A 20,570-nucleotide genomic window follows, 5' to 3' on the forward strand; every position below is an offset into this window, starting at 1 on the left:
TATAATACAAAGCTTTTTATTCCTTGAACAAACACAGCAAACCATGCTGGGTGAGCAATGGGAGAAAGGGGACCACAGAGATTATATGTGACAATAAATTCAAAATTCATCTTCAAATAAATCGTAACACTTGTCATCTACAAAACTGCCAAAAATTAACAGGAGACATTACTTGGTGTCCACAAGCTAGGGTAAGGAGGAACTTAACCTTTCTTCCCTTTGAGGCAGGGAGAAGGGGAGGGCGTGGCTGCTGACAGGAGCGGGTTTCTGTGCAGACTACGCTCTACCCAAGTGGTGGTGGCTGCAGGTAGGCGAGTATACCGAGAAATCACTGAACTGTACATCACTTTAAAAGGGCGAATTTTATGGTAAAGTATATCTCAATAAAGCTGCTATAAAAAAATTCTTAAAAATAGAACAGTGCTTGGCACACAGTAAGTGCCCTTCCTGAGAACTAGGAACTGATTAGCCTTTTAACCCAACAATTTCACTTCTAGGAAAATGTCCCAAGTAACAATTAAATTAGTATACAGCATGACCTACTCTGCATAAAAACCCACACAACTACGTATCCCCACATGTACGTCTGTGGATGGGCAGGAGAAGGTGTGGAAGAACACCCCGATCCCCAGTCGCCAGGACGGTCCTCTCTGGAAAGAGCAGGGTGGCCGTGGAGGGGAAGGGACTTCATCTGCAGTCTGAATGCTTTACGACAAGAACGCTTTAATGTACCACTTATAGAGTTAAAAATAAGGATGGTCACAAAGTGAAAAGTGACCTCAAAATCAGATGGGATGATGTGCAGTGTCACCCGCTGGCTGACCCCCGGGTCCCCGGAGTTACCGGAGCGCTCGGCTGCTTGTCTGCCTCTTCGCCCTCATCTTCCGAGTCACTGGCCGAATCCTGACAGCTTGTACCGGCAGGTGAAACTGGAAGCTGAGACAGAAAGGTCTGGAGCACCCGTAAATACACCAGCAGTCCTTCCTCAGAGAGGGTCCCTTTGTAAAACAGTAACATTTCATTAGGAGGGATCGAACAGAAACTGAAAACTCAGGCATCATTTTTCTTATATTCAGAGAGACATTTCTGACCACAGCTTATTATCAGAATTCTAACAATTCATGTACAGATGTATGAAAATATATCGAGAAAGATGCCATAATTCTAGAGCAGGCACACATTAGAAGTTCGGCATAAATGGGGATGATACCCCTGCACTCACAGGAGTTCTCCCATTCGACTTTAAAATTCTTTTGAATCTGTGTGGCCTTGTACCATGTATCTGAATCAGGCCCCCCCCCCCTTTCACAGTAATCTCTACACCCAAGGTGGGGCTCGAACTCACAACCTGGAGATTAAGAGTCGCCCGCTCCACTGATGGGAGCCAGACAGGCGTCCCTGCATCCGACTGTATGTGCCTAGAAACTTTTCCCCAGGGACCCTGTCTCGGACACAGACCTTCAACAAATACACGCTTCCCCAGAGGCCGCCCTAACAACATGTGCCTGCACTGGATTCCCTTCTCTTGACTTCCTTCTGCTAGTACTGCGTATGTGTGAGCTCAGGTGAAACCCGCCCTGTATGTCATACCCAGGTAATGCTTGCCAACAGTTAAGACAAAGAAGAAGAGCCACGGTGCCCCACTGCTTGTCCTGGAGCACCTGCTCTCCAGTAGCAACAGTGCACTCAGGAAGGGCTCATAAGGGAAAACAGTGTGTGCATCCGCTAAGGCTGGAATGATGAAGTGAAAAATCTGATCTGTAAAAGGTGCTGCCAACAACTCCTCAGTGAAGGCCCTAAAAACTTGTTGCCTGAAAAAGAAAAACGGGAGCTTTAATCAAAACATATTGTTCATAAAATCACTGATTAAAACTAACTTACAAAATATTCTTTTCTAAATTAACTGAAGTTAAGCATTCAGTATCAACAAAATTGCCTTGAAATTAACGGATCTTGTACCTTCCCTATTGAGAAAACTCTGCCATGTTTTCATACCTTTCATTAGCTACTCGAAGACAGGAAAATAACCAGATCATCAGAATTATAAATTTATATTAGGGTACAGGCCAAACAGAAATAGAAAACTTTTTCTTTCTTTTTTAAAAAAAAATTTTTTAAAGATTTTATTTATTTGACAGAGAGGGACAGCCAGCGAGAGAGGGAACACAAGCAGGGGGAGTGGGAGAGGAAGAAGCAGGCTCCCCACAGAGCAGGAGCCCGATGCGGGGCTCGATATCAAGACCCTGGGATCATGACCTGAGCTGAAGGCAGACGCTTAACGGCTGAGCCACCCAGGCACCCCATGAAACAGAAAACGTCTTTAAACTGAGTCACATTAATAAAGTAAAAATCTGACTTTGAAGTCTATACATAAAATAGCATCCATGTAAAAGTTATTGTTAGATACAGAACCTGTGAACCTACAGAATCAGTAAGTATCCCATCCTCACCTTGCTCCCTCTGGGCAGGAGTTGTAAGTAAAGTGCAATGGTTTCACAACATTCTCTAGCAAAATGTTTGCTATAGGAACTCGAGATAAATCAGAATATTCAATACTTGATGGAAGCTTGCTGTTAATTAACAAATAGAGAGATCTATAATACCCTAAAAGAAAGGAAAAACACATATTTAAAATTTGCTACCTTAATCATAATGAGGAAAAATGTGTCAATTTTTAAATGCTTTTTATAAATCCCCATAGGTCCAAATTTAATTCTTCTTCAACTTTCCTTTTTTGTTAAATGTTACTAGTTAAATAGACAATGCCCCCCCTTTTTGAAGTTTATTAATTTTTTAAAGTAATCTCTACACCCAATGTAGGGCTTGAATTCATGACCTCAAGATCAGGAGTCACATGCTCTACCGACTGAGCCAGCTGGGAGCCCCTTCAACTTTTTTATTAAGGAAAAGTTAAAACATAAGTAGCCTGAAATGGTATATAAACTCCATGTACCCATCACCCACTCCTCCATTCATTGGGAAGCAAGTATAAAATATATTATTTCAGTGTGTCATCAAAGAACTTTATTTTTCTTAAAAATACCATTATGACAGCTAAAATAAATTAACAACAATTCCTTGCTATCGCAAGCATCTAGTCAGTGCTCCAGTCTCCAACTCTCTCTTGCTATAAATCTTATTTAACTAGTTTGCTTGAATCAGGATCCAGGTACGGTCCATATATTGTGATGGCTTTCATTTGCCTCTTAAGCACCCTCCGAGAATTTAACCAGTTCTGCGGTTTTAAAAAGCCTGTTGAACTCACGGACTTAAGCTCATTGACACACTGCACACTGCAAGCTACCGCAGCGGTTACCCTCGTGGACTCCCCCACCGTCCCGGCTCTGGGCAGGCCTGAGCGCCTCGGCTCACGGGGAGCATCTCCAGACTCACCTGTCCTGGCCTCCAGGAGCCAGGACCCGGCACCCACCAGCCTTTTCTCCAGGGCTTTCTTCAGTTCCTTCTAGAGGAAATGATGGCTTTGGAGACCACAATACGGGCACCAGGGAATTCAAGCTGAAGCACGACTTCCCTGACCTGACTAAGCTTTGGATGGGACCGCGGGGTGTGCAGTGAACACCAACTCTGGCACCACCGATGATCCGAATCCTACAGTCTCTTAAATATACTTGCCCCTCTCCATAAAGGGGTAAGAGCAATCTTCAGGTGCAGTTTGTGAACGTCTCATTATTGTCCAGACACATTTGGTAGCGCACATTAAAAACACAATCCATTTGGTTTACTTTATGAAAACAGTCCTACACAAATTTATGAAGAGGCCGCTTTTAGGCAACAGGTTTGAGCAATGGAAACTTGATGAGGGCACAAGGCCCTGGCTGAACACAGACAGGTCCATCAGGCGACATACCTCGAAATACCCACAGGCCCTAACTGACCAATGGGCTACTTACAACCAGGCAGTTACCAAAAAAGGGAGAAAATTCCATGTGTCCCCAGACCTCCTCACCTTCCCCCTTTACAAACAGCCCCCACCCATTGCCTCCAGGCAGACAGCCCAGCCTCTGCACCCTGAGGTGGATTCAATAAATTTCTATCCTTTTGTTCTGCCTTTCACCACCCGCAGGGCCGGCTTCCACCCCTATCACCATTACCCCACAACTGGGAGCCCCCATCTGATCAGACAGACACCACAATGTGCCCTCGAGTCAGGACCACTAAACACTGACTGCTCAGTGCTCACGCTTAGGCCTATCTGTAACTCCCACTCCAACCTCCTCTATTTTGATCACTAGCGGAACTCGACAGAGAAGCCTGAATGTCCTCTGCTATGAGAAGATGGGAGTGGGTGGGACAGATGAGGGGGACTAAGAGGTACTAACTTCCACCCATAAAATAAGAAAGTCATGGAGATTTAAAAATAAAAATAAAATTAAAAAAGACAGCATAGGGAATACATCAAGATTTTTAAAAAATACCACGTCAAGAAAATTTTAAAATGTTATACCATTAATATGTGAGCGTCAGTCTCGGTAGGTACTGAACAGATTACCAGACAGCATGGCTGGAGGACAAAGTTCTGCTGCGTTCGTCAGGGAACTCCACATTAAGTCACAGAACATCATGTATAACGATACAAACTATAATCCGTGAACAGTGCCCAACTGCACAGACTCCTAATGCCGGGGAACCACGTGAACGGAACGAAGAGGAACAAACGTCCAGTGACGTAAGTCACAGGGATGAAAGCACAGCACAGGGAGCACAGTCAGTAGCAAACGGCGCATGCGACAGACAGCAGCCACACGTGCCGCGGGGAGCCCCGAGCACCGCACCGAGCTGTGGCATCACCTGATGGCATCACCGCGTGTCCCCACAGAAGGTGCCAGAAGCAGCAGTTTCACCCCAGGATTGTGACACACTTTCTACTTCTAGACACATTTCAAAATAATGCATTTCTTAGTTATGTTCTTTACACTTTTAGAAAACAAGACAAGTAAAAATTCTCAGGGATTGCTTAGCCTTAAGTCGATAGACACAATAACGCATCAACTGATACAAGGGATGATTTCTAATTACCATTACTTGGTTTTTTTAAAAGATCAAATCCCACAGGTTTCAATTTAACTCTAGTTGACTCCCTAATTTTTCAACAAACTAAGTAGGTTTCCATTTTTTTAAAGAAGATTTTATTTATTTGAGAGCGAGAGCGCGCGCACGTGCATGCACATCTAGGAGAAGGGCAGAGAAGCAGACCCCCGCTGAGCAGGGAGCCTGATGCAGGGCTCGATCCCAGGACCCCGGGATCATGACCTGAGCCGAAGGCAGACGCTTCACTGACTGACCCACCCAGGCGCCCCCTCTTTTTTTTTTTTTTTTTAAACCTAAGCTAAATGGTAAGGTTGAGATGTTTACGTATTTAATTTTTAGTTTTAGTACTGAGGATTAAATTAGCTAGGTTTAGCCTAGATTAGTCCATCACCTCTGGAAAACAAAAGGAAATTTATTTTTGGTTTTACCAGTGACTTCTGCCTTCCAGAACCACCTATAGCCCCTCTTATGACCAATAACATACATTTTTTTTAACGCTAATACTTCTGAAGTCCAAGCCCTCCAGTGTTTGACTTCCAGCTGTGAGATAACTGGCAGTCAGATTTCTAAATTTTTGTTTTACACTGCTTAATTCATCACAAAAGTTTTAGAAATCCTATGTATTTCATAGTCACTAATGTGTCCTCAGAGGAAGCTCGGATCCAGGTTATTATACCTTACACAATGCTGTCATTATCAGAAGAGTGTCAATGCATAAAAGCTTTAACACGCAGTCAGCAAGAAAACTCAGACTCCATCTCTTCCTCTCCTCTGCTGAACTGATGTGAAGACTGAGATCATGCTGACATGTGTCTCATACTTGCGGCACTACCGCTCTACCAGCTTGGGACACGGCTGCTGGCTCATCTGTGGGAGGACTGGATGCTGCAGGGACGTGTAAGCGAAGCACCCACAACAGTTTCTGGAAGCACGCATTCATTTGCTTCATTTTCAAGCAACAGGAAAATTTAAAGAGTGGGCCACATTTCCAAGTGTTTAGGGTGGGAAGAGCTGAGGACAAGGGTCGGCACTCGTGCCCCCAGCAGGCGCGCCCCTCGGTAGTGCCCTGTCACAATCATTCCGGGTGTTTAGGGCACGTGTGCCTACGCGCAGCCCCGACCCCACCTGCTACCTACCATTCTGAATCATGTAGTGCAAAATCTGTTCAATGATGGACACCACATAGCTAGCGTCTCGTAACACAGGCAAGTAAGTGTTCTCAGATGAAAACACCTCAAGCATCCTCATTGGAAGTGCAACATTCAAACTGTCATCATTACAGTTTTGCAATAACCTGTAAAAACAGAACAAAACGTATTTACATACTTACTGGATGGCAAATGTCATCCCAAGCTCCCGCAAATGACTCTCCTTCACTGTGGTGTTTGAGCCACTCTGTTCTAGTACCAGAGGTCTCTGAAAACAGGCATGACTCAAGGACACACAGGGCAATCACCACCCAGTCTGTCCCCCACACTTCCTCTGGATCACTTTTTAAGTGCCAAACAGCATGCTGGCACTGGGTTTGTACAGATGAAAATGCACAATCACAGAGGGAGAAACAGACGAGGAAAATCAAAGACCACAAATGTAGTGTGACAAGTGTTACAATCCATGCATCCCCCTAAAAGTGCTTATTAACTCCTTCAAAGAGCGCTTCAGGACTTTGCACACCTGTGAGAAGCTGATGACTTGATGGGATTTACCTGCAACAGAGGCTCATCAACCTCTTTAACTGAAGTAAACATGTAAGCCTCTCAGATCCATCCAACTGCCGGACAAACAGAGAGCTGTGTTTAATTAAGCTCTGGCACATCCATATCTGAAACAGAACATGCAGGTCACTCCCAATCCATAAAAAGCTCAGTTTTACAGTACATAACACTCCAAATTTCCTTACGTGGTAAACAGATACTTAATCAAAAGATGATAAAAAGTTTATCTTCTAAATCAGGCTTTATTTTGTAGTATATACCACATGTCTTGGATTTTCTATCTTAAAACAGCACATCAATATTAAGATAAATCACTAAATTTATTATTAAAACAAATTACACTTAAAACCCATCTAAATCGGAAAAACAGCTCATTTGCAAAAACCAGCAATCCATAGTGAAAATACGTGAGAAATACAATATTAATCGTAAGGTACACAAGGATATCTGTTTCTTCTTTTTACCTTTTGCCTTTGTGTCTCCAGCCCCTTTCCTTTTGGATACTCCCCTTCCCTAACTCCATGAAATTCTGGTATGAAGGAGGATCATACGGTTCCACTACGCCCAGTAAAAGCTAAGGTACGTAGTATGTGAGGCGAGAGAGACGAGACAGATCCTTTCATAACGCTGACATATGTCAAATCACCATGCGTACCCTTTAAATATCTTAAAATTTTATTTGCCAACTTTGCCTCAGTAGAGTTGGGGAAAAAAAAGGCAAGGATGTGCCAGAGTGACCAGACGCCCCGTTCTCCTGGACACAATGACGGGGCAGTGAATTCTACAAATGTTGGGTAAGATTTCTAACTTCTACCCAGGAGGCCTACCTGCTATGGACGTAGCTTCCATAAATGACTTTGAAAACTCAATACTTAACAAGGAATCTCTTCTACCTTCTGTACTATGTATTTGTAAAACTGACTGTTATTTGTTCATTTCATAAGACCCATTTAGAGCTAGTTAAAATTAAGAAAGCCTCTTAAGTGTGGCTACTTACAAACGTGCCACATTCTTTCTTTGCCTGTTATCTTTCAGGAATTTCTTCTCTGACAGACGTACTTCTTTCATATAAAATGTTATCAGACAAAATACTAAAATGCAAAAGCGTTTTATAAAACAAATTACAATAGGTCCTAGGTTGGGTGGAAATAACTCTGTGACCCATACCAAATACAAATTTTCCTACACACAAGCTTTCTTCTTGAGGTGTTTGGAGCTACCCCGTCCGTTTTTTCTCAGGAACCAACAGGATACAATACTTTCTGTACTCTGACATGTAGTTCATTCTACATTGCATGCCATCTTAACAAATAAAAATAGCAGATACAATAACTAAACATAAAAGTCTAAAGGGCAACTGTAGGAACTTCAAGAATAAGGCCATCAACATATTAACCAAGTAATTATGTTTCAAGTTGCTTATGAAATAAAAAAAAAAACCTCAAAGCAGTAGTGATACTTTACTTAAACATTCTCTGGACTGTGTTTTGAAGATTTTATTAATTAATAAATTTATTTATTTATTTATTTGAGAGAGACAGAAAGAGAGAGAGGAGAGAGTGCAAGAGGAGGAGCGGAGCGGGAGGGAGAGAGAATCTCAAGCAGACTCTGGGCTGAGCACGGAGCCCGACACCGGGCTTGATCTCACCATCCTGAGATCACAACCTGAGTCAAAACCAAGAGTCAGACGCTTAAACGACTGCACCCCCAGGCAATCGTGGACTGTGTTTTGATACTGTATTTCACAACCTGGACAAACATACCAACAACATCCAAAAAGTTGTATGATAAACACTTACTTTGCCTAATTTTTTGTTGTTACTATTTACTAAATGCAGATGAGTAAAGTTTTAAAAACACCTTACTCATCCTTTCTCGGGAAGTCAACTGAGGCTCTGTAACAATAAAATGAGGACGTCAACCAGGAAAGCAAAAAGGTACTGGAATCAGGAGGGAGGATGTAAAGCTGAAGCAAGGCAAATGACTTTCCCAAGACAATGACACGAGAATTTCCTGGAATTCAAGACTAACTCCAGGGAAGCTGAGCACAGACTAGCTGGCATCTTTGATCGTGGACAATTATACTAGACAATTAGACGTTTTACAGTACTGTCCAAAGTGGAGGGCAACTTTGTCAAGAACAAAAGTAAGGCAATTACGAACCCCAGAATAATTCAATATAATCCGAGTACACTATTTTAGCAGAGACCCTAATTTAAAGTCATAATAATAAAAAATAATTAAGGGAGAAAATGCAGGAGACACAGCCATATATACCTAGCTTTGCACGGAGCATCTTAGAAAAACACAAAAGTGGCTTCATGCTTACTCCTGGGGGGAGAATCAGGGAGCATGGAAGACTGGGGCAAAGGGCCTCTTTCCCCACACAATTAATTCGTTGTTCTTGCATTTTTGTTTGCAAACTGAATACACATTCAAGTTCACTTTTCTTCTATTAGCCAGGTTGATGACATTTAATTCTGTGTAGGGTTTCAGAATCCACAAAGGAACACTTTGCTTTGTTTTGCTTAAGGGCTGGCGGCAAAGGTACATTCAGCCCCAAGCTGTGTGTGAATGGCCGCTAAAGCAGCCGTGTTCGGACCGCGGACCAACCCTGACACATGAGCAGGGCAGGAGCAGCTCTCCAGAGGAAAGGGGTGCACCCACATGTTGGTGTCCCTTAGCAATCTCTCAATCTGTAGGACCAGAGTACACGAAGACGGCAACGGACTGTTCCAGAAAGCAAGCCCGATTACCTGCTACTGTACTCCTCTGATTCATTTTCCCATGAACTACAGACAGAAAGCCCGGAAAGAGGCTACACTTAAGGAAAGTCTAGAATGGGCAGATGAAGCCACTTTACTGCCTCTCTAGACTGGCCCTAGTTTATGGAAAGTTCTTTGAGGTTCCAGCCTAGCTCAACTCAGGAAGGAATGTTGGCTTTTAAAGCCAAACACCAGATAAGCAATAAAGTGTTTCTGTCTTTACATTTCTTATGGGGATCTTTCTAGCATGTACAGTTGTGGTACAGAAGACTTTTCATTGTATACCACCTTTTAATGTAATTTGAGATTTCTATTACAAGTAAACAAGAATTCCTAAGAGTAAGTGTATTTTTAACCTAATAATTACATAGAAATCTCTTAATATTTCCTGAGAAACTGAAGTAACAAACTGCATTTTTAAAAAGTTTATTCATCTATGCACCAATCGGTATTTTCCAACACTGTTTCTCATCACTGGTAACATCAGAAGCCTATAAAATTTGACAGTCCTACAGTTATATTTGGGATATTTTAAGAGTGAGACCCTCTGTGCTAGAGAGTTCCAGTATTTACAGATTACAGGCAACGAGATTTAGGATTGTATCACAGTGACGGAAGGAAGGCACAGGTACGGAGGGCTCCGGGTGAGACAGGCGTTGACGACTACGGACACTGAGTCCTGGGTACGTGGCAGATGGCTTAATAGATTATTCTACTTTGTCTTATATTTGAAATTTTCCATAATAAAAAAAATGAAGGAAAAAAATCCTACTGATAATTTATTTCGCCCTCTACCAGGCAGAGCACATCACCACAAAGACGACCTATCATGGCGGGCTGAGGGACGTTCACAAAGGCACACTGGACGGTTATCTGACCCCGTTAAAAAAAAACAAAAAAACGCTGGAAAACACACAAACAAGGATAAGTGAAAGTGTAGCTAACACTCACCAAACGTTTTGAGTCTTCGTTCTGCTTGTAGAAAAACAGAAGCTGCCTCACCAGGAGGGTAAGGTTGGGCCCGCTGGCAATGGAGAAAGTGCCGCCCGACTGCGAGGCACCGGCGCAGCGATCGAACGCGCTTCTCTGGATGGCATGCTGGAGGCAAGACAAACGACACCAAGTGGGACGGGCAGGTGCGCAGCCAGGGCAGCCCAAGCGTACACCGGGGTTCTTGCGAAACGGTGAAATGAAACCCAGAAAACTTGGAATGAAGACCCTTCAATCCCCCAAAGACTCTTCCAACACTTCCATCTTTAGTTGTGGCCCATGTTTCTGTTTTACTATTTGAAAATCACTTCAAAACTTCCCTATCTATAAATCTTTATGTAAATATAAACTACTAAAATTAATCACTGGGGAAAACACTATTATCGACATTAACTTTCACTACACAGGTGTACTAAAATACCCACAAAACAGATTCCACTTCTAAGACTCCAAGGCCATATTTAAAATAAGCTCTGGCATGGCTAATTCTTTCTCAGCTTAAAAGCAAACTTACTTGCTGTTTCCGGTCTCTATAGCCTCGTATAAATGACTGTATAATTATTGCATTTTTCAATCTTCGCCTTTCCTCCTGCATAATGGAGGGAGGAAGGAATAATTGGTCATAGTGAAATGATATTAAGCTAGCAAAGATGTAAGAAAAAAAAACAGCTATAGAATTCACATATCACAAAATTCACTTTTAAGTGTAACATTTACCAATTTTTAAAATATACAAAGTTCAAGTATCACCACGACCTAATTTTAGAATACTTTCCTCACCCACTCCAAAACCCCCTGTACCCATTAGCACTCATTCCTCAACCCCCGCCCTGGCTCCCCCCATCTCCGGCAACCACTAACCGAACTTCTGTCTGTATGGGACTGCCTATTCTGGACATTTCTTATCAGGAATCATATAATATGTGGCCTTTTGTGTCTGACTTTCTTCACTTGGCACGGTATTTTCAAGGTTCACCCATGTTGTATCACGTATCAGTACTGCACTACTTTTTATGGCCAATTACTATTTCACCATATGGATGTCTCACATTTTGCTTATCCATTTACTACCTGATAGACATTTGGGCTATTGGGCTATTATGAATAATGCTGCTGTGGACATTCATGTAAAAGTTTTGTGTGGACAAAGGTTTTCATTTCTCTTGGGTGTAAGCCTAGGAGTGGAATTAACATTTGAGGAACCACCAGACTTTTCCAAAATGGTTACAACATTTCACAGCATAGTAAGACTTTTTTTTTTTTAAGATTTTATTTATTTATTTGACAGAGAGAGAGAGAGACAGTGAGAGAGGGAACACAAGCAGAGGGGAGGAGAGGGAGAAGCAGGCTTCCAGCTGAGCAGGGAGCCCAATGCGGGGCTCGATTCCAGAACGCTGGGATCATGACTTGAGCCGAAGGCAGACGCTTAACTTAACGACTGAGCCACCCACGCGCCCCAGCATAGTAAGACTTATAATAACAATTATAGTTTTAAATATGAAAAGAATACAGACAACCCAAACATCGATTATAAAACCCACTTTGCTTTTTTTTTTTTTTTTTAAGATTTTATTTATTTATTCGACAGACATAGAGACAGCCAGCGAGAGAGGGAACACAAGCAGGGGGAGTGGGAGAGGAAGAAGCAGGCTCATAGCGGAGGAGCCCGATGTGGGGCTCAATCCCCTAACGCCGGGATCACGCCCTGAGCCGAAGGCAGACGCTCAACCACTGTGCCACCCAGGCGCCCCTAAAAGCCACTTTTCTTATCTCAAAGCATAAAATTCCAGTTTTGATTAAGACTGTCTTTGAAATTTTCAGTGACTTAGCAAAAATATTTACTCTTCACATCATCCTAACCAGTACAGCTCCCACTGTTTGAAAACCTACTGTGTGCCAGCCCTAAGAGAGACCCTTCACAATCATCTTAGATGACTACTACTCCCGGTTTTATGAGGCAGATAAAGTGATGCTGAAAGACGTGAGAGAGTTGGAATTCAAAGCCTGTACTCATCGTACCGCATGACATTGTTTAGGCCTTCTATGAATGCCACCTGCAGGCTTTAAATGCACACATGCACACACACAGTCCTAGGATGACAGAACACTGATGAGGTCACGCAAGTGTACTTTCTGAGCTTCAAGTGGTTACAGCAAAGGAACCCCTGAACGTAAACCTAGTTTGGGAATCTACTCATTACTATGATTCTAAGACCACTTAATTAAAAACCCATATACGGTCCCATGAGTTTTCAAAACATTTATTTTTATTCATTCAGTTGTTCACTGAGGAGGACGGCTTGGTAGCATTCCAGCCTTCTGGCTGGGACAGGGACCTAAAGGCTCCATCATAGGTACACTGGAAATACACTGATCCTGACAAGGCCTGAAGACCAGCTGCAAACCAGCCAAACCCTGTATTAATTAAAGGTGACTGGTTCTTCTTCCTGTTGCCTGACAAAAGAAAATGCAATGCTCTTCAAAAACAGAGCTCTTTTGCTCTTCACTTTGCCATATAAACTGTTAGTATTCAACCAAAATAACCACACAAAAGACAAGAACTAAAAATCAAGAGGACAAACAACAGAAACAAACCCATAGGTGACCCAAAACTGGAGTTTAAACATTATCTTTAATAACCCATAATCATGTTCATGAAATTAAAAGAGAACTGGGAAATAAATGAAATAATAAAAGAAAATTCTAGAACTGGAATAAATTCTGAAATTCAGAATTCAATGGATATATGTAACAGTTAGACACTGGTAAAGAGATAATCTGTAAATCGGAAGTCAGGTCAGAAGAAAATATCCAAACCAAAGCAGAAATATTCAAAAGGATAAATATACAGAAGAATACAGGAGACACATATGACACAACGCGAAGGTCAACTATGTAAGTAATTTGAGTCCAAGAAGAAGAGCAGAGGAAGAACGGAGCAGAAACACTACTGAAGAGATGAAGACTGAAAAATTTCCAGGAGAGATGAAAGACATCAACCGATAAATACCTCTCGTTCGAGCAGTCATTTTCAACTGACAGCAATGTTACCACCCAGGGGACATCTGGTAATTTCTGGGGGTATTTTTAATTATCTCCACTGGAGGGAGGGAGTGCTGTAGCATCTAGTGGGCAGAGCAGAGGCCACGGATGCTGCTAAACACCTTTCAATGTACAGGATAAGCCCCCACAACAAAGAATTACCTGGTCCAAAATGTCAACAGCAGTGAGGATGAGAAACCCCGCCTAAAACTCTTTGTATTTGCTGTTTCCTTCACCAAGAAGGCTCCTCCTCCAGCTTTCCATAAGGCAGCTGCTTTCTCGTCCTTCAGTTATCAGCTCAACCCTAACCAACTCAGAGTTAGTCTTCCCTGAACACCCTTCCCTGTCACCATCACCTTGCTCACTGCCTTCATGGCACTTATCACCGGCTCAATATGTTGGTTAACATCTGTGCTCTAGAACCCAGCAAGAACATTATCCGTCTTGGGGCGCCTGGGTGGCACAGCGGTTAAGCGTCTGCCTTTGGCTCAGGGCGTGATCCCGGCGTTATGGGATTGAGCCCCACATCAGGCTCCTCCGCTATGAGCCTGCTTCTTCCTCTCCCACTCCCCCTGCTTGTGTTCCCTCTCTCGCTGGCTGTCTCTATCTCTGTTGAATAAAATCTTTAAAAAACAAAAACAAAAAAACATTATCCGTCTTACTCACTATCTATATGCCCAGCAAGCAGAACAGTACCTGGAATATATCAAGCTCTCAATTAATATTCGTTAAAGGAACGAATGAATTATTAGAAAACAAAATAAAACAAAAATCTGGAAAAGCAGGCCATAAAACACCATAACTGCTGATTAACCAAAAAAATAAAGCCATGTTTAGAAATTGTCAACAGAGAGATGAAATGTAAAATAAAGAATATATTAAACAAAAAAATAAAAATAAATAAAATAAAGAATAAAACAACAAATGTCACTAGCTCCATTTGTTTATCTATCTTCTTCACAAACAGTTAAGATATTTGCCTTAAGAGTGAGTTTTCTTCTTTTGCTTGGCAAAACGTGAACATGATATACTAAGTCTTTCTAGATCTTCTGGAAACCATTATCATGAGCAGGCAAGTGAACTTTATAAAAGCCTGTTTTCCCCATCTATTCTGAAAACTGCCCTTTTAGTCCATCTTTTCCACACTGGTACCAGAATAAATTACTTGTTATAAAATCCAAAAAATCCAGAAATGCTTTTCAAGTTTAATATACATAAAAATACATATATTATGTCACATACAACATGCATCTACCTATACACATGTATGACAGTAAAGCCAAGACTTATTTAAATGCTATGGAAAAATGCTTATTTAAAGAGACCATTAACAAAACTGTTTTTACCTCTCTCTTTCTTCTTTCTTCCTGAGTACGATGTAAAAGAGAAGCCTTTTCTTCCTAGACACAAAAAGAGAGAAGATAAAGAAAGCTGTAATTTCAAATTCTAAAATACTCTCAAAAATTATAGAATGTCCTGACCGAAAAAGGATTCTAAAGATCATACAAACATTCTGACTTAATGAGAAATCTGAGGCACAAGAGGTTAAACGGCCCCCTGCCAGATCACAGACCTAATTAAAGTTAGTATTTCAGCAGTTTTCTAAGAATAAAATCTGATTTCTTTACACCCACGAGAGTACAAGTAAAACCGGGAGTAAATGAATAGTATCAGTGCGTTATATCAATGTCAATATCCTGGCTGTGATTATCATGCTACAGTTTTGCAAAATATAACCCCCCAGGGGAAATCAGGCAACGTGAACAAGGGATCTTTCCGTATTATTTCTAACAGCTGCACATGAGCTTACAATTATCTCAATAAATTCTGATGAAAGAAAATTCAGTATTGTTACTGAATTTTTAAAAATTCTCTTTTCATCATAAAACTAAATTTTGAACAAACTTATTTGGTATGTAGAAGGAACCAAAGTAATAAATGGGAAACTTAAACATTTCAAATAAAATAAAAATACTTAAAGAGAACCCTCCTTCCCCCAGAACTGTTCCAGTCCACAGTGTGGGGGCACTTGATTTTTATAAATGTAATCCAAAAGAATATGAACAGTCCAGACGTTACATATGAATCATCATAAAAATGAATAAATGTAGATCTCTTAACAAAAACAAACAAAATATCAAAAGTGTCAGAAGGCAAGTAATTAAGCCAATTTAAAATTATACACTGATATGTAAATCAACAGTGTGCAGAATGAAAAGTTCCTCACTGACAAAATTTAAAGCCAAAGAAATAAATCCAGAGCACCTAGCTGGCTCAGTCAAAGGAGCTTCCAACTCTTGATCTTGGGATTATGAGTTTGAGCCCCACGTTGGGCACAGAGATTACTTTGAAAAGAAATCCTCCAGGGGCGCCTGGGTAGCGCAGTCGTTAAAGCGTCTGCCTTCGGCTCAGGGCGTGATCCCTGCGTACTGGTATCGAGTCCCACATCAGGCTCCTCCGCTATGAGCCTGCTTCTTCCTCTCCCACTCCCCCTGCTGTGTTCCCTCTCTCGCTGGCTGTCTCTCTGTCACATAAATAAATAAAATCTTTAAAAAAAAAAAAAAAAGAAATCCTCCAGATGTTTTCCACTATAGATAATTTCATTTCTTGAATTTCAAATAAAAAGCCTTTATCTACCACACGACCAAAGTCAGAAAAATATTTTGTTTTAAATTTTAATTAATTAAAAGGGGGGGGCTAGAAAATTTAAAGTAAAAGGTGCAAAGTTATGACGGTCAGAATTAGGGAAAGCTTCTAGATAAAAACTTCTAGCCAATATCCTTATTTATGAATAGAACTGGTATGTTTGTGTCTATAATTTCTTTTCCTTCTATCTCCACTTGTCCAGATTTAATATATGTTCATTATTTGGTTATAACTAAAAAGCAAACAGTCCTTAAAATAGTATACACTGTTACAACTATGAAAAAACACACCTGAGTTTGAAATCAGAGTGGGGGGATGGGGTAACTGGGTGATGGGCATTAAGGGCACGTGATGTGATAAGCACCGGGTGTTACGTGCAGCTGAAAAATCACTGAACACTACCTCTGAAACTAATGATGTACTGTATATTGGCTACGTGAATTTTAAAAAAAAGTCTGAAATTCAACAAACCAACATTTCACCTTAAAAACATGGTACATGCTGGCAAAACAGCCCCTACATTTACCTCCACACACAGGTAAGTTCCTAGTCCTCGCTCGTCTAAAAGCCGCACGGGCTCAAGGACCTCGTTTTCCACTGACCACTCCGTTGCTTTCATCTGACTCAACATCAGGCACATGTAGGTACCCAACATACACTTATGAAATGACTGAACGAACGTTTCCTTTAAGTCGAACAAAGCAGTGTAAAAGGAGGAGTAACCGTAACAGCGGAAAAGCACTTTGGGATACAACACAGTACCTAGGTTGCAATTTTTTAAAAATCAAAATAGGTACTCAGTACCAAAGAACACAGTCAGATTCTAACTGAATACTGGACTTAGAAATTCTATTTTCAGGGGCGCCTGGGTGGCACAGCGGTTAAGCGTCTGCCTTCAGCTCAGGGCGTGATCCCGGCGTTCTGGGATCGAGCCCCACATCAGGCTCCTCTGCTATGAGCCTGCTTCTTCCTCTCCCACTCCCCCTGCTTGTGTTCTCTCTCTCGCTGGCTGTCTCTCTCTCTGTCAAATAAATAAATAAATAAAATCTTTAAAAAAAATAAAAAAAATTAAAAAAAAAAAGAAATTCTATTTTCAGTTTGAAGCTCATGGTATGGGAGCGACGAAACCACAAGGGACAATACTGGATGTGTTGAAGGTAAAGATTCTTAACTTTTGATTACCTGTAAATCAAAATCCCTGGACACAGGACATCTTACAAATGTGAGGGTCACTTCTCTTACCTGTGCCCTAGGGCTATAACGTTTCCTACTTAAAAGAGAAATTTATTTCAAAAAAATAAAGTATAGCAATCCAATCCAAAATAATCGATTGTGTATCACATACACACACACACAAAAACCCTGATATGTAATTTCAACAATAAAATCGTATTTTGAAAATGCTAAGAAGGCCTTTCAAAGAGGACTTACGCCCTTTAAATATTCTGCAGACAAAAGAAAACGGTCTCCTGGGAGAGGTCAACCATTTCCTACGTCAGGTCAGGCACACCGCAAAGTCGACTCTAAGAACAGCAGCACCGGTACCACCAACACCAATTCGTCTACTGTGTCCTGGCACAGGAACGACAAGGAGAGGAGGCCACGTGTGCCACACACAGAAAACTAACAGGGACTGAAGGCTTCTGTCCACACACTAAGTAATATTCTAAGCCCCTGGCTTCGGTTAATTCACATATTCCTCAAAACGAGCCTATGAGGTAAGTACTATTATATTTTTCTGTTTACAGACGAGCAAAGTGAGGTGTGAAAGTGGTAGGTCGAGGATCTGAACTCAGATGGCCTAGAGCTTAACCCACTAAGCAGTATGCTATTTACTTTGAAAAAGATTATTTTACATTCTGAGAAATTTAAAAAATTCTTTGTCTTCATTATACATGAGTAATTTGGAAGATTATCAGAAAAGAGGGGAGAGGGAGGCCACAGGAAAAAAATTTGATCTTCAAAATTTGACAAGAAAGCATGAGGAGCAGGTGGTGTTGAGAATCATGGGACACAGAAGGTCTAGAAAAGGCAAACTAAGCAATCAAAAAGATCGGGACACAAAGACTGCCACGAACAGCCAGCCCAGCGCAGAAAGCAAAGTGTGCCAGCGCAGACAGTCGATGTCTACACATGATGTCAATCGTCAGTACGCGGCCCCTAAACACGTAACCCAATTCCGGATCAGAACCAGAGCCTCTTCGTATGTTCCCCGTCTTGGAGAACGTCTCCATTCAAAAGACATTCAAATGAGGCACAGGACGTGCATTTATCCACTCGACAAATATTCAGTGATACACGTATCATGCCAGGCACCAGAGATTTTAAAAGTAAGTGAGGCATTTGCTCCCAAGGAGTTCAGAGTCTGGTGGGAGAAAAAAGAAGCCCGTTTACTGAGTTCGCACTGTGTGCCGGACACAGTCCTAGACACCAGCGCTGAAGCCTGACGCAGGCAGACAGTCTTTGCCCCTGTGCACCAAGCCACGCACGGGGTATAAGCGTGGGGAAAGGAGAGGTATTCTGCCTCAGCGACCAAGAGAACGCTCTGAAGAAAAGGCAAATTTGGAAGGCAGTTTGGAAGGACGCGTTCAACAGAATGACAAGATGGGAAAACACCCCAGCAGTGGGAGAGAGCACGAGGTGGCAGGGCCGGGGAGGAACTGGACTCAGCAACCATCTGCAGAAGAGTCAGGTGGGAAGGAAGGATGAGCCCGAGAGCTCTAGTTCTGGCTGCGGAGACCGTCTCACCGCAGGGCAGGACAGAAGGGACACTGAGAGGCCTGAGGGACTGACGAGTTAGCAGGTAGTAAGAACGACAGGGAGGGATCAGCCACCCCTTCAGCTTCAGCCCCTTCTGTGACTCCCCAACCTCTATGTACATCATCTCACAGAGGGCTGCCAACCCTTTAAAACCCGACAAAAAATGCAACCTCTTCTTAATCGTTTCCTAAAAGATCATTGAACATCAAATACAAGAATCATCTCTTCTCAATGCTCAATTATTTAAATTAACCCAATTTATGCAAAACCTATTACACTGTCCTTATTTTCCACTCCACGTTAGCCTATCTGAAGACCTAATCCGAGAACCACCAACGTGCTCAAAGGGATGAAGTTCAAACACAGCCATAGCACAGGAGTGTTACGGTCAGAACGTTTCCTCCTCTTTCTCCCGACTTCTCTTGCGCCATCTCCTGACGCTGCCTCAAGTGCCTCTCTCCCTCCAACTGTCCTTCAAGCCTCAAATGCGCTGTTCCCTTCTGCCCAATCTGGCCTTCCTTCCCTCCTAACACCAAAATACACACGTAGGACGCACCACTCGTCTTAGGTGAGACTCCACTTCAACGTCCTCTCTCCCATGAAGCTGTCCCTAGAAGACCACCATCACTCCTGCTCCTCCGCACAAGAAGCCAGTGAGTCGCCAATGTAATGAGACTGCCTTGGCAAAGAAGCCATTCACGGAAGCGTACTCAGCACAGAGGGCTTACCAGTCTCCATGCAGAAAATGACTGTGTCTGCACTAGTCGAAATCACAAGGCCACATGGGTATCATCTACAAAGATGCTGCCTCCAAAATGTTGCAGGAGATCGCTCTCCAGCACACCAGGCCAGAGCGCTAGTGTGGGGACCATTATTCTGGAGAGGAGGGCATTTTTAGCCTCAGGGCAGAAAATAAGAAAACGCAACTTGAACTGCATCAGTTAAAACAGCAAGTAACGAATGATCAGAGTATGAGCAGATAGCGAGCGAGGCCTCTAAGCAGGAAAGAGCAGGCTGTGACTGCGCGTGCTGTGGGAGCGGAAGCAGCCTTGCGGGGCGACACCCGACAGGAAGAGACACCGAGGCTGCTCCCGTGCAAACCAAGCTCAAACCACACAAGCGTGCTGATACTAAACAGTTAGCAGGGTCTGGATTTACGTGCCTAACAAAGGCTCTAGGATTTTATCACTTACAGACATAACGGAGTGTAAAGAGAAAACCATTTTTTATTGTAGTGCACCCGGAGAGAGGAAAGAGTAAAGGTAATCTTAATTGTATTTGTTTCTCTTTCAGTAAATTATAAATTTCTTCAGAATAAGGCCTAAGTCTTATTCTTTATAATCCTGATATTTAGCATCATGTCTAATGTAATGATTGAAAGGTTAAATTTAGAAAGAACAGGGGCGCCTGGGTGGCTCAGCCGTTAAGCGTCTGCCTTCAGCTCAGGTCACGATCCCAGCGTTCTGGGATCTAGCCCTGCATTGCATCGGGCTCCCTGCTCGGCGGGAAGCCTGCTTCTCCCTCTCATACTCCCCTTGCTTATGTTCCCTCTCTCACGGTCTCTGTCAAATAAATAAATAAAATCTTTTAAAAATAAATAAAT

The 20,570-nt window shown here is 42.3% G+C and overlaps 1 protein-coding gene across 2 annotated transcripts in view; it reads right to left on the reverse strand.

Moving 5' to 3' along the window:
• Positions 1–20,570, reverse strand: part of UBE3C (ubiquitin protein ligase E3C) — a 117,256-nt gene that overhangs the window by 78,881 nt on the left and 17,805 nt on the right. For both annotated transcript variants that reach the window (XM_040643754.1, XM_040643755.1), the window contains exons 2-9: positions 14,908–14,961; positions 11,034–11,108; positions 10,481–10,627; positions 6,756–6,871; positions 6,186–6,343; positions 2,451–2,604; positions 1,591–1,811; positions 844–998 (exon numbers count right to left, since the gene is read on the reverse strand). In XM_040643754.1, coding sequence (XP_040499688.1) covers positions 844–998; positions 1,591–1,811; positions 2,451–2,604; positions 6,186–6,343; positions 6,756–6,871; positions 10,481–10,627; positions 11,034–11,108; positions 14,908–14,961 — 1,080 coding nt within the window. The remainder of the gene's footprint in view (positions 1–843; positions 999–1,590; positions 1,812–2,450; positions 2,605–6,185; positions 6,344–6,755; positions 6,872–10,480; positions 10,628–11,033; positions 11,109–14,907; positions 14,962–20,570) is intronic.

Source organism: Ursus maritimus, unplaced genomic scaffold (assembly GCF_017311325.1).
Source record: "Ursus maritimus isolate PB19 unplaced genomic scaffold, ASM1731132v1 scaffold_3, whole genome shotgun sequence".
NCBI lineage: Eukaryota > Metazoa > Chordata > Mammalia > Carnivora > Ursidae > Ursus > Ursus maritimus.